We start from the raw sequence: 14750 nt of genomic DNA on the forward strand, positions 1-14750 counted from the left end.
ATTGTTGTAGTTCCGAGTCGGCTCGTAACGTTCGACATGCGGACGTCATTTTTAGTGTTGAATTATTTCAGGCACGATTTGTCTCTTGTACGTGTTCCTGAGCTATACGACTTACTGGATAATTGTAAAATACTGTCAGTTTTCGTTGTATAAAGCAAAGGCGCTTTCTGCACCCCCCAAAATTCGCCGAGAGAAACAGATATAGGCCTATATATAAATATTGTTTATGCCAACCTTTGCCCCTCGCCAATTTTTTCAAAGTTGCCGCCCCTGGTGTTAAGCTTACGAATTTCAAAATTTAATTTAAAGAAAAATCAAATTATCAACATTCAAACAATAATCTATTACTGTGTGATTATCCAAACTAGGGGGGGTTGTGATGAACAATTCTTTTGTGGGGGGATTTTGATGAACGACTTTGGGGGGATGCGTCCACAGCCTTGGGGGGGGGCACCCCTGGGCGTACTCATCACCAAAAGGGGAAAAAAAAACGAAATCCGGTTCCAACATGTAGAAATCAACATTGTCAACTCTGAGTTTCTAGGATTGAGACAAAACAGACAAGTTTGAGGCTACCCTACTTAACATAAGCAGTACAAATTCACCACATGGGAGTCCAAAGAACGTGAAATTTTGTTGTTCGAGACTAGAATTTGTGTCAACAAAAAGAAAATCTTTGAAGTTGACCGCACAGTTGTTACTACGTTAGTGTCGTGGTGACTTACCCTCAAGGACAGCATGTAGTTCTCCACTTCGGCGTCGTTCATTCCTCCCACCTCCTGAATCAAGCTCTTGAGCGTCTGGTACACGTGCTCCGCCATGGTGCAGTCTCCGCAGACGAAGAAATGGCCTCCCTCGTCCACAATCTGCCTGTACACGGAGGACGCCTCCTCCTTTATGAGGTCCTGGACGTAGGTCTGTGGAAGAAGCAATCACACCAGTAGGTTCAACACTGGAGCGAACACTTTAGAATGAAGATATATTTCCGAGACAAGCATTTAAAAATATGATTTTTCTACAAAATAGTTTTTTTTTATTTATTTCAGTGATTTCTTCTACATATTTTTGTACATATTTTGCATACTTCGACGAAATCAAAATCCGGGCCTTAATAATGAGCGATACTATCTCTCATATTAAAAAAAAATCAACTCTTCATATTTCTAGGTATTGTGTACTGCAAAACTTTTCTGGTGGCCATGCAACCCTAGTTGTGTCTTAAAAAAAAAATAGTTCGCCATTTGCTTGCTATAAGATTTAAAATGGCTACTAAGACGTAATTTTCACTTTTCTCGTCTAAATCGAGTGAAAATGTGAATAGTAAAGCTTTTAAATGATGTAGCAAGTCATGTTTCCAAAAAAAGACATTCTTGTGTAACTAAGAATTAGACTAATATTAAGTGCAACGGCATGGTAGCTCGAAGAGAATAAATATCACACTAATCTATGTGTCATTTGGGTCTTAAGAACGAAAAGTTCGTAGCCTTTACTGCAGGAAATGGCTCAAAACTAATTTCCTCCAGCTTGGGTTGCTTAGCAGCACATGTTCAACCAACCATTCGGTGAGAAATTTCTGTATCACTCAGGAGTTGTTTTGTCTGCAGGTGACTCTTTATACAAAAGTACACTGCTCGAAAATCGTTACACCGTCACAATTGAATGAGTTTTGTCAAATTACAGTAGTACTACATGTGCCATATTTGAGACTGCCATAATTGCTGCCCCTAGAGGAGAAAACCGTCGTGCTGCGCTCTTGATCTACAAAGCTTAGCGAGTTTTAGCACCTAAGATTATTTTTTGTTGATTCCGGACACCCCAGATCGAATTAAAAATATCCGTTATATGTACATATTCATAAACATGATTCAAACCCGTAAACGAGCAGGTTGCATCTTTACCTTTGGTATTGAAGGTTCCCGCGAGAGGGCAAGGAACACGTTGTCCAGAACCCCTTTCTCCACCATGGCGGCCTTCTCTTCCATATACAAATCAAGGGCCTTCTGGCGACAACCAAAAAACAGGATCATCTTCCCAAACTGCTGCTTCTCTGGAAAAAAATAGTAAATTGAAAGTGACTTCCAAGTTTCAGTTACGCACAATTGCGGACTTATCTTAGTCTCCTTGCATATGCGCCGACTCCATGGGGCTTGGGGGGGGGGGGGGCTCGAGCCCCCCTCAATGTTAACGATGTGGGGGCAGAGCCTCCAAATAATTTTGCTTAAGAGGATATAATGTATTATTTTGCTTCTCTTGTAAAGTTTACTCTGAATTGTGCCACATGAACTTAACTTTAAATACACATTTGAAATGTTCTAGACCATCAATTTGGGGGTCCGAGACCGCTAAAGCATCAACTTTTTTTTGGGGGGGGGCTATGACCAGAGACAGCAAAACACATGACTTATTACTATATACTAACTATGTAATTATGACTATTGTTAAAATTTTTAATAAAAAGAGTTTCAAGAGACGATGTGCATGAACTAGGGTAGTGGATGGGACGTTTGGGCTACAAATGGCTCTAACATGACATTCAGAACAAGATCATTGATATCAGGGAGATCTGTTTTGCACTCCGTGATAGCAGATATTAAAAGTCGGGAATATTTTGCTATTATGGTTGACGAAACTTGTGACATATCCATCCGTGGACAATTAATATTCTGCGTTAGAACTGTGAATAACAATTTTGATATTTTTGAGGAATTCGTGGGCTTTTATGAGATTCCGAACTCTGAGGCCAAAACTTAAAAAAGGGAGAGAATGAGTCATTCATTAATTTATTTCAGTGATCAGAGCCTCCCCCCCCAATAATTTTGACAAGTCGGCGCCCCTGTCTCCTTGTCATCTTTAGGACATCAAGCAGAGATCTTCAAAATATTTTTTCGTAAAAAATGATATGGCAACAATAGTATGACAAAGTGATTGTAAAGTTTAGTATAAGTATTTTGACACTATTTAATTTCAGCTGAAACTTCTAAACTTGTATACATTTTAAATTATATTTCGCTTAAACTACGACATCATATGTAATACATCTTTACGAACGAGCATTCAAATATTGTGACATGTGGGTCGTAATGAAAGCATAGTTATGTTATAGGCTGAGGACATACTATACATTGAAGCGAGGAATACTTAGTTCGAGATTTTCTGCAAAATTCATCATGTGGTCATTTTGCATGAAGAAGATGTACTACTTAGACATACTTACAGGCCCCACCATGACCTTAACCCGGATCTCTTGCACATCTTCCATTATTTGATAGAGTAATATCACATTATGACAGATACCAGGGTTTGAGTCCTGGTCAAGCCTGCATTCTTCGCTGAAATTTCTATTTTGTATCCATGTGTAACGTGTAGAATATTCTTCAACTTGTTTTGAAATGTTATATACGGGTATATGTATATTACTAACCAGATCCAGCGTTCCTGAGTTGCGCCATTCGATGTTGCCAGAATCCTCTGAACGGCGCGATCCCTGTTCCTGGACCCACCATGATTATGGGCCTCGAGGTGTCACTGGGCAGATGGAAGTTGGGAGCACTGTCAAGGAAACGAATATAGTACTTTAGAAACTGGCTCTTAAAGGAAACAGACAGGAGAGATTATGATAGTTTCCGAATCATTCATAGCAAAGGCAAATAAGTTAATATTGTCCAAACTTACCTTCTTACAAATACATAGATATCTTCGCTTTCTTGAGCTTCCTTCAAGTAATTCGAACAGACACCATAATGGACTGGCCCTTCTCCCCCTGCAATAATAAGAACATGTAAAGTTCAAAGGCTCTAATAACTTTATAATGAAATGATATGCATTTAGGACTAAAATATAATATGAATTTCATTGTTTAGTAGTGTAATTTATTAATTCGAATATGGAAATGCAGTAAATATTGTATACTTTCTGTTTCTCGGAACAAATGTTTCAAACTGTATATAAAAATGTGTTACATACAAATACAATATTGGTCTTGTTTTGAAGCTCTTTGCATCTGTTTTTAGCCTGGCCCTGTGGCGGAGTGGTTAGCACGTCGTGCTACGACGCCAGGGGTCCTGGGTTTCGAATCCTGGCCTGGGCATGGATATTTGTGAGTGTCCATTCATCAATTTCATCATATCATCACTCATCCCCATCTTAGCAAATTAGTCAAAGTGGCACAAAAAGCGAAGTAAAATAAAGCAAATCAAATCAAAGCATCTATTTTTAAAATGCATTATCATTGTCAACTCACATTGTGAAACCGATTTTATATAAATTTTTATTCAGCGGAGTAAAGCTGTACTTGAAACGCGGCAACACCGCAAGAATTGACTCGCAGCGCCAGCCGGTAGTTTCCATGGTTCAACGGACATCGCTGTGTGCAGTGTTGCCACGTTTCGCGTAAAGCTTTACTCCGCTGAATAAACATCTGTATAAAATCGGTTTCGCAATGTCAATTGACAATGATAATGCATTTTGAAAACAGATGCAAAGAGCTTCTTCAAAACAAGACCAATATTCTATTTGAAGGACTACCCAATACTAAGAAAAAGTTGTCTTGCAAAATTGAGAAAAACTATTTTTGACAAATTTTGAAAAATTGAAAATCAAGAATTGTGTTTAAATCGTTTCTGCTTTATAACGATCGGACAACCCATTTTTGATTTATAACATTTCAAAGAGAGGAATTATTTGAAAAATAAAAAAAAACGGTCCTTTTTTGCTCTTACGGCGACAAGAAAGAGAAGACACACTTGAAAACAAAATTTATTAGCATAGATTAAAGCAGAATGAAATAAGCTAAATTTTGATGTAACTCGTTTTTATGTAGGTCTACTGGTTAATTTTTCATTGGAGTCCAAACTCGAGTATCTATAATTCATAATCCGATAGTAGATCTTGAAATACTAGTTTTCTTCAATTTTAATATCAAATTTTTAATGGCAAGTTCTACTAACGCCGTAGAGTTAGGCAACACACATAACGCTCTGCAGAGAAGCAAATATTTCAGGATCTAGGTGTCCCATTTTTTTGCCAGTGACGGTAGCTTTTGCTTAGTTACAGAAACAATTATTGTTGCATGTTGAAACCAATAGTGTCGAAGGTCTCACTGAAATTGCATGATTTGGTACCCAGTAAGAATTGATTGATTTATTTGATTTAACAAATCATGTTTAGTGAAGCTTCTTCGAAATGATATAAAAAAAATTAATATTTACTAAAACTTGGTAATTTTGACTAAATTTATTGGTAACTGTAAACTAACGTGCACCATCACCAAGCGCATGTAGTTTTGATGGCCAATTATATTTTGTCCTATTTAAACTAACAAACATGCACGATTACGAAAACCATTTGGTCCTTCGTGAATAATCATTTGTCCGAGAAATGTTTGGTTGCCAATAAAACTAGTTTTGTTCAGTGAAGTAAATTATTGTTTTACGGAAGCAAGACAAAGGCAGTAGTTTAATGAGAGAAAACAACGAATGACTTCGAGGCGAAATACCCGAACATCTTGATCGCTTCACATACCTGGGAGGTACTATAAACATTGGCATGGAATAAGAAAGCCAGAGTGAGAAGAGTATTGGTTAAGGAAGCCCTTAATAGAAGAACTGCTTTTATGGACCTTTGATGTAGGTATGAACTAAGGATAAGTGTCATGAAGTGTATTGTGTGGAGTGTATCATTGAAAGTCTTGCGCAAGGTGCAGAAACCTGGATGTTACGAAGAAGTGAGGAAAACTGCTAGCTGTTGGATATGGCAAAAGATCGAGTGCGTCCAATGGACAAAATAAGAAATTAAACTGTGATACTCAAGTTTATCCAAACGTTTCCATTTGAGGATGTAAGGTGGTTTTTAGTAATGTGTAAAGATTAATAATATCAGGCCAAAATAACCATAAATTCGGCTTTGGTAAAAAAAAAATTAGGAGGATCTTGAGGAAAATTTGTAGTGTGCTATGGTTTTGTGGACAAATCATTGCCACAGAAAATTCTCTGTTTGAAAAGCAATTGACGTGTTTTTGGAAGTAGTATTAGGTGTAATTGGCACTAAATCTCACCTCTTTATAATGCTCGGCTACATTAATAGAAATTAATAGAACATTTAGATAGCTTTTAGAATGGTGCTAGGGACAGTTGTTGAAAAAAGAGTAATTCCTTGGAGTGACCAAGAAAAATAAAATAAATTGACCAGGACACTGGCTAAGAAGGAACACAAGGAGGAATGTTAGTAAGTAGAGTCCAGAGAAGAAGAAGAAGGTATCAGCTGATGAATTGGGTGGATCTTACGCGCCTATTGGACAAAGACCAACGAACAAATTAATGATCGCTTATACCAGCATCTCGAAAGTATGGTCTTCGCCCAACATATTATTTTTACAAAATCATAATAAATTTGCAAAGAGGAGTTTGCACAACAAGAGCCTACCTTCGGTTCTATAGCTGACAACAGCCACGGTCAGGTGCAGCTGGTTGGCATGAACGGTTGGAGAGGAGGAAATGCTGTAGAACCGTGGCTGCAGAGGAGTCAGTTGGGTTGCCAGGAGGGCGGCGTCTGGCCTCACGGAAGGAAACTCCTCCAGAACCTTCAAAAGGTGAGGAAATCGCCAATGGCGCCAGTCCTCGTACTCGGCTGGGTCCTGAAACAAAAGTAAATATAGATGCATTTTTTAAGCCTTGTAAACGCTTGTTAAATGAATGTAATGTTAATTTGAGATGTAAAGGTTGGAAAAACGTTCTTAATTCCAAGAATAATGGAAATGATACTAGTTGTACCTTTTATGAACATAAGGGAACCTTTTCGGTATCATGAATTTTCCATATTGAAGAACAACATGTAAGAGACAGCATATAGCTGGCTGCGAAATCCGGTACTTGACACAATACAGTTTATTATATTATAACCCAGCTTTAGGCATACTATAAGTTAACTTAAATGTAAGACAATGCGCTTACCAAACTTAGCGGTTTTTAGAACTTTGTGGGTGGAAACAAAGTAAGTATGTGAAAGATTGATTGATTTGCTTTATTCTGCTTCGCTTTTGTGCGACTTTTGGCTAATTGCAAAGATGGGAATGAGTGATAATATGCCCAGGTCTAGATTCGAACCCGGTACCCCTGGCATCGTAGCGCGATGTGCTAACCACTCCGCCACGGGGGACGGCATATGTGAAAGAAAATGAAGTCTCACGGGATGTACACTACATGGACATTCACACACAACATTGACAATATGGGTTTAGAGCGAATTATGTAAGATTTTAAGTCAGATATAACTCCGACCTACACAAGTACATGGCACCATCGGTTGTTCATTATTGCCTTCTCTTCAAGTGGGAAGGTTATCGTTAAGAAACTAAATGAATGCTAACCAGGATATGCCCCGTAGATAATATTCATAATCTGGCCTATTGGTATAAAAAAATTGGCCAATCACATTAATATACGTGTATATACTCTTCATGTATTTGTGATAAGTTTGTAAACATTTCGGTGGTGCACACTATTAGACAAGTCAAACAAGAATCTTCATAAGGCTTCAGTTTATATTTTAAGGCCTTTCACTCCACCAAATTAGATATTTCCAACTTTATTCCTAAGATATTGACAGTTAAAAAGAACGATTGTTGAATTCATGTTGTTTAACTCTCAGATGGGTACACCTGTTGGAATTATTTTCAATGCAACAATATATTAGCAAGCAGGTCTTTCGGTTCAGTAAATTATGTATTTGTATCTTGTACTTGTAGTTTGTAAGTAATCAATAGACATGGATTGACTTCGATTGTTGAATAGAACAAACAATTGGACAGACCAATAGAGAATTGCTATCATATTAAGGTGATAAATCAGTCATTTGAGGTCGCCAAATTTCATATGTGTGATTTGAATACACGTGTAATATCATGAAAATTAATTGGTTGGTGTTTTTCAATCATTTTATTACGTTAAATGATCCAATAATTATTTATGCATATAATAATAATTTAAAATATTATAATTATTTAATGTATGATTAAATAATTATTTAAACATATGATTATAATCAATATCGCTTTAAGCTAGTATGTATATTCTAGGTCTTTGTTTACATAGATATAAGAGTTTCCTAGATACCTACTACGTAACTTAAGGTCATTTGTTGTGCCTAAGAGTCAGGGACACGGTCCAGCACGAGATAATTTATGTTGAGCTGAGCTGGCATGGAGATTCCTATCCAAAAAATACACAGAGTGGGGGTCACGATTATCAAATGAAAGTACTTTCCAAGCGTTTCTGATGAATGCTCTAAAAATATAAAGTTGTTACCGTCGCTAGCAGAGAAAGTCTACGCTGCTCGCTGGGATCCGTGGCCATCCCAGCTAAATGTTGAAGCAAGTTTGGAGTAGGAGGCGTTGTGATGTCCAGGAATCTCGTCAACAGCATCCGCAGGGAACACGCAGGCAATCTCTCGTGAGGTTCCCAGGTCTTCAACACCCCTGAAAATATGGTACAAAAGTAGACATATCAGTGCTTTAACTGAGCAAATGTTCTCAAGACACCAAAAGGTCAACCTCACTTCAACGTAGTACACCATGGTCTGCATTTTGCAGACTAACAAGGCTTTGACGTCTGGACGCATGACCAATATAATTTAATTTCTAAGTACATTATTTTCTAAACAAAGAATAATCATGGCTGTTCAATGGTGCTGGTATATGAAAATTAAAGGAAATTTGAAAACATTGCTAATTTGCGGAACACAGAACTGTTTGAATACTTCTGAGAATTGAATGTAAACTATAAGCACTAAGCTATAAGCCATGTGACAGCCTTTACCTGTAAGCGACTGTGTGGCTGAGTCTTGAGATGAGGGGCTGGGGATGTATTGGGGAGTTTATTTTTTTTCTGTTAGTTTGGGCCATAAATATTGCAACTCTACAATTGTACGTTTATATCTATGTCACATCTAATTTCCCAACAGCATTTCTCCTAATTCCGTGGCGGATAGCAAAGCGCGCTGCTTCGCAAGGCGTTCCGGGTTCGAATCCCAGCCTGGACATAGGTGTTCTTTGTGAATGTCTTCCTTCATCAATTTCATCATACCATCGCTCATCCTCTTCGTCGCGATTAAACAAACGTGGCAGAAAAGCAACGTAAAATAACCCAATTCAATAAACCTAACAGCATTTCTGATCTCTTTTCAGATCTATTCCCTCTCCCTTTAAAATATCCTGGATATGTGCTTCATAGCAACATATACAAACACGAAGTTCAACACGGGGACAAGTCTGAGATCTGGTCGCGGTGGCTCAGTCGGTAACGCGTCTGACTACCATGCTAAAGGTCCCGGGTTCGATCCCCGGCCGGTTCAAATCCGGGAACTTTTCTAACGGTGGAAGCGACCCCTCCGCCCACCCAGCGTCGAATAACATGGGTACCTGGGGGAAACCCTGGGGGGTAAAGGCGGTCAGGGGCGTGATGCTGATCACATCACCCCACTCACAACCGGATCAAGAAAGTGTGGGGCGTTACCCCCACACCCTCTATACGCCTTCATGGCGTGGTGCTATGCACAGGGGAACACTTTACCTTTTTTTATGTATGTATATACAGAGCATTCCCTGACATTCAGTACGAGACTCGGCGGCAAGCGGCCCGGCGTCAGCGCTTGTCTTTCCCGGTGAACGGGGTCAGCGACAGTCGCTAGAGTCGGCTATTAAAATTACAGTTTTCATATTATGTACTAACCTTGTCTACAGAAGGTGTTGAAAATGATGTCCGTCTGCTGCAACACATTCCTGGCATCTCCGAAGGAAATTGGCACTTACATGTGCAAGTGCGTCTACTGTAATTCTCCCGATTTCTCGTACAATACTCTCTTGTCTTTTTATACTTTATTTTTAAGATTTCTCCATTTTTGCTTCCACTTTCATTCAGAACTGACCCTGTTATTTTAAACATTTTTACGAGGTTTAATGTAGTGGTCCTATGTGGAACGGGAACACCAGGAAATTTCGTTGCAAAACGTCGTTGCACTTCTCCACAATTCCTCTCTCCGAAGTGACACTCGACAAGATAAATCCTTTGTTGTATTGAACACTTTTGTGTTGCCATATTAAGCCACAATCTTCAACACACGGACACGACACAACACAACTTCCGAGGTAGGATTATACTGGTTTCAGTCTGCGTCGTCAACAGAAAGGGAAAGAGAGCGAAGGCAGGGAGAGCGAAAGAAACAGACTGTAGCGTGCGACTGTCGCGGAACCCGTTCATCGGGAAAGACAAGCGCTGACTCCAGGCCGCTTGCCGCCGAGTCTCGTAGCGAATTTCAGGAAATGCTCTGTATATATAGTATATATATATATATATATATATACACACACACACACACACACACACACATGCATGCATACCCCCCCCACACACACGCACAGCACATATTTCCGGATCTGGCTTCTCCCTAAAAAAAATCCTGGGCACGGCCTCTCGGAAGCCATCACATAAGTCGACCGAGAGATGCTGGAGAAGTGTGACCTTAAACTGACTGTCGACGAGATGTGTGGAATACACATGCTCTCAATTTAGACCTATTTTCATTTAAATAATTGTAAACTTCAGCTATAATGATAGATTAGAATTGTTAACATTATTTTGAATAACCGTTGAATACTATTCGGGATATATTTCTTTCTCACCGTTCGCTGTGTGCTTTTCCTTTTGAATTTGCAGCTCTACAGGTTTGTCAGGATCCAAGGAGTTTTGTAATTTTAGCAGAAGTCCGTCGACTAATTCCTTCCGGTTACAGGCGAACACTCCGACGTGGTCTCCCGGTAAGTACTTTATGCCTGATTTCGATGTGTCCAATTCCAAGCACATGGTTGCGCGGCTGTAAGGAGAACAAGTGAAAAATATATTATGAACGTATTAGAAAGGGTTCTTGATCAGGGCGCGTTGTATATACACACAGGATGTCATTTTAATAGCGCCCACGAACCACAGTAACGTATGGAGGGGATCAAAACAAACAACTCTTCTCAGTAACATTTTTACCGTTGGTGTCTCGTTTCGGCGCTACAGACGTTCGAAAAAAAATCGTTTTCCTGCCTGTATACTGGCAACCCAACAACATTTGATGTAACGTAATTTCCTGTTGTGAAGTGGGTGCATGCCAGGCTTCAGGGAACACTGTAACGAACCTGAGAGTTTAAGGTTTTATATTTGTAAGACGTTAAGATTTTTAAAATGTTTGTTACTTCAAATAATGTTCAAGTTGTCACAGATAATTATAGTTAGATTGATACAGTTGTGTTTGGAATTTGTGTAGATGTTTATAAATACGTCATAATCTGTTCGTGTTGACGTCACTTTCTCATCTCAGCAGAGGAAGTGAACACACCTGAATGTTTATCACCTGACGACAGACTGAGTTTGGAAAACAGGTGAAGGTGAAGAATCAACAAGAACGTGGTAACAGTTAATAGAATGCCGGAATAATGTAATTGGTAACTATTTTCGTTTCATTCTGGCTATACTCGAAATAATAATTAAGTACAGAAACTTTCGTGTATTTATGTTTGTCTTGTCCAACGTTAATTCTATATGCAAGTGTCTTTAGTGATTGTGATGTGATTTAATATGATATAGAATTGTTCCTCGTCAGGCAGAAACGTAAGCAAATCTGTGTCTTGCTTGTAAGTACACATACGATAGGAAATATAAGTGCTTATAAAACTACGTTTAACTTTGAATACTGTGTTGTGTTTCTTTTCGGCCCAGCAAGCCCTGATGATTTGCAAAGATTCTCATGTTCCCGACTAAAGGAGTAGCGGACTAACTTTGTGATGACTGGTGTCCAACCGGGGGACGTTGCAACACACACACATAAATGTTACGTAGGCTAAGGAACATATTACTTCGTCCAATGCAGGTAGGCATAGGCGTAACTTGGCGGGTGCAAAGGAGGCACTTGTCCCCCAATTTCCAGGTTGATATAAATCTACAAGTTAGTGGTACTTTTGTTAACTTCGTGGAACCTTAGGAGCATACACTCGATCGCTTGAAGCATAAAAACTAAGAGAGATACGTAGTCGTCCCTTGAGACATATCTGTAATACTTTTGATTCCTTAGAACTTACTCAATGGCGTAGTGCCCACATTGCCGCTTTGTGATCAGGGGTCTCCGGTTCGAACCCTGGTGGAGGAATATAGTGGTTCGGATTCTACTTTCATCCGTATGTCCAGTCCCGATGTCCCTATCCTTGCGTAAAGTAGACTGTGAATTTTATGAACATTATGCTTAAAAAGTGTTGACACACTTAACTACAGGGTGTTTCACACGCTCTCGGCCCCTGGTTTTGCTTATAAAATCAAACCATTGGTCATAATGTAATGAAATTTGATAAGGACATACTTTGGTGTATGAGAAACAATGTGGCATGATTAGAGATGGCGCCCCAACCTCTTTAGTCCTTACGTGGGCATTACGCGTGAGTCTGGGTGATTCTGCCATTAAGTGCAAATCGTACGGACGTGTGCTTTCAGTCTGAGTTCTTGGCCTTGCTGTTGTGGCGCACCTGATAGCGGTTCGTGTTTGTTCGGGTTCAGTTGAGAGTTTGTGCTTCCAATCAGTGCTTCGTGATTACAGCACAGTAACAAAGCAGTACAGTTATGAGTCGGTACTCAGTTAAAGAGCGTGTGTTTATCGTTTGCATGTACTGGAATACGGAGTCCATAAAGGCGTGCCAGAGACTATTTATTGCATAGTTTGGGGTCCGAAAACCACTTGCAAAGTCTTCTATTCAATATTTGGTGTGCAGGCAAGCATTGACGCTAATGGCGACCACTTCCAACACTCGCTGTGATGTCACCATGTTTCTCATACACCAAGGTATGTATGTAGCAAATTTCATTACATTATGACCAAGAGTTTGACTTTTACAGAGGTTGTTTCCGATCTATGGTGACGAAATTGCACACCTTGGGCAGCACCACCAAGCGGGAAGAGAACGAAGCTGCCAGTCGTGTGAGCACGTTAGACCGTTGACTGTGCGTGACAGGTGTGGTTATTGCGTATCGGGAAGAATTCCGCCGAAAATCAGTGCATATTGGGAGGGTTACATAACTGCACTTTCCGTCGTAAACTACAGTTATAATGCCATTATAAGACTGTATAAGCGAAAATCAGAGCTGAAGAGCGAGTGATACACCCTGTACTATCTTTGAAGAAACACAATTTACTTTAATCATTATCGTAAAATGTATTTTCTTGTCGTTTATTTTCACAAGAATAGAAAACAATATAATGCGTACCTGGCTTTGTTTCCATGCAGATTCCTGTTGTGAAGTAAGCAGCACGGAAACACCTTCTTGTTATGGCACTTAGACAGTCCTTAGGGGAAGAAAAACTTAATTTTAATAACCAGTTGTGAAACAATAATTCTTTAGTGCCCTATATTAAAGAAAAATATATTTGTCATTCTTTTAGACTGGATTTAAAACAACTCATTTAGTTGCTACTGGTTTAACGGAGGGATTTTCCACTTGGATTTCACACATTTCTTGTTCGAGGAGTGTGTTTATAGTTGCATTGAATATTTTGAAGCATAGTTACCTATTAAAAAGAACTACAAGTATGGAGATTATTATGGATCTTATTAACTAGCGGGGCTTTATTTTGTTTTTAGCTTACAATGTAGTATCCTTGCGTTCAATCTTGTCTTTACCAGCTATAGACGAAAGCATTTCCTTTAACATGAAAGCTATTCATGAAATATTTCGGTTAGCTGTTGCGATTACAATGTATGATACATACAGCTCGAAAGGCACATCGAGTTACACCATATATGGCGAGTGTACGGTGTTTACAATTGAAAAAAAACAACTAAAATATTCTTCCATACGTGTACAGTAAACGCTGTGAAGTACAGGGTGGGAAATAACCTTTTGCTAGGGGTCTGCAGGAAAAAGTAACAACAATTAATAAATTATGGTAATACCAAATGTTTACTACGACAATTGTGGTTACAAAAACAAAATTAAAAGTTAGTTCACGACAAAGCACCTTGCTTCAAGGCAAATGCTAAAACCAAGACCTTCTTTGGCGAAGTAGTATTGACTTCTTCAGCAGTTCTGAATGGCCGGGTGCATCACCGGACCTGAATGCAGCGGAGCACTTTGGGGCTATTCTGAAGGACGCAGTTGAGTCCTTGATGATAGTGGAACGCAGACCGGACCACCATTCCTGGCCAACACTCCTTGCACATCTGGAACAAGTCCTCCGTGACATGGAATATAATATGGACTGTTTGCGAATCTTCTGAGCTCCTACCCTGATCGTCTTCGTGCTGTGAGAGAAGCAAACGGCGGACATACTAACTTTTAATTTTGTTTTTGTAACCACAATTGTCGTAGTAAACATTTGGTATTACCATAATTTTTTAATTGTTGTTACTTTTTACTGTGGACCCCTAGCAAAAGGTTATTTCCCACCCTGTATATATTTAAGTAGCGCCATTCTTTTGTACCTAAAACCATTGAATACGAAGCGTTATTCCTCGCGGTTGAATAGTTATCGGCTTTTAAAAATGTGAAGTGATACATTGTTTACATCTCGCGCGGCCGCCATTACAACTGCGCTCGTGACCTAGAGGTCGCTTCTGATTGGTTATGCTACGAAAAATGCTACGGAAATAGGACGGATTCTATTCTTGAGAAATGACATGAGATTTCTCACTTTACACAGTAGCATTTTGGTCATGGCATAAATGTTAAGAA

At 39.3% G+C, this 14750-nt stretch overlaps 1 protein-coding gene across 1 annotated transcript in view; it reads right to left on the reverse strand.

Annotated features, from left to right (window-relative positions):
* The window catches only part of Nos (Nitric oxide synthase), a 248348-nt gene that overhangs the window by 3211 nt on the left and 230387 nt on the right, over nucleotides 1-14750 (reverse strand). The window contains exons 17-24 of the mRNA XM_083128230.1: nucleotides 13287-13365; nucleotides 10673-10863; nucleotides 8301-8470; nucleotides 6421-6631; nucleotides 3673-3760; nucleotides 3422-3549; nucleotides 1899-2047; nucleotides 726-917 (exon numbers count right to left, since the gene is read on the reverse strand). Of these exons, the coding sequence (XP_082984356.1) occupies nucleotides 726-917; nucleotides 1899-2047; nucleotides 3422-3549; nucleotides 3673-3760; nucleotides 6421-6631; nucleotides 8301-8470; nucleotides 10673-10863; nucleotides 13287-13365 (1208 nt within the window). The remainder of the gene's footprint in view (nucleotides 1-725; nucleotides 918-1898; nucleotides 2048-3421; nucleotides 3550-3672; nucleotides 3761-6420; nucleotides 6632-8300; nucleotides 8471-10672; nucleotides 10864-13286; nucleotides 13366-14750) is intronic.

Source organism: Lepisma saccharinum, chromosome 9 (genome assembly GCF_977018435.1).
Source record: "Lepisma saccharinum chromosome 9, izLepSacc3.1, whole genome shotgun sequence".
Classification (NCBI taxonomy): domain Eukaryota; kingdom Metazoa; phylum Arthropoda; class Insecta; order Zygentoma; family Lepismatidae; genus Lepisma; species Lepisma saccharinum.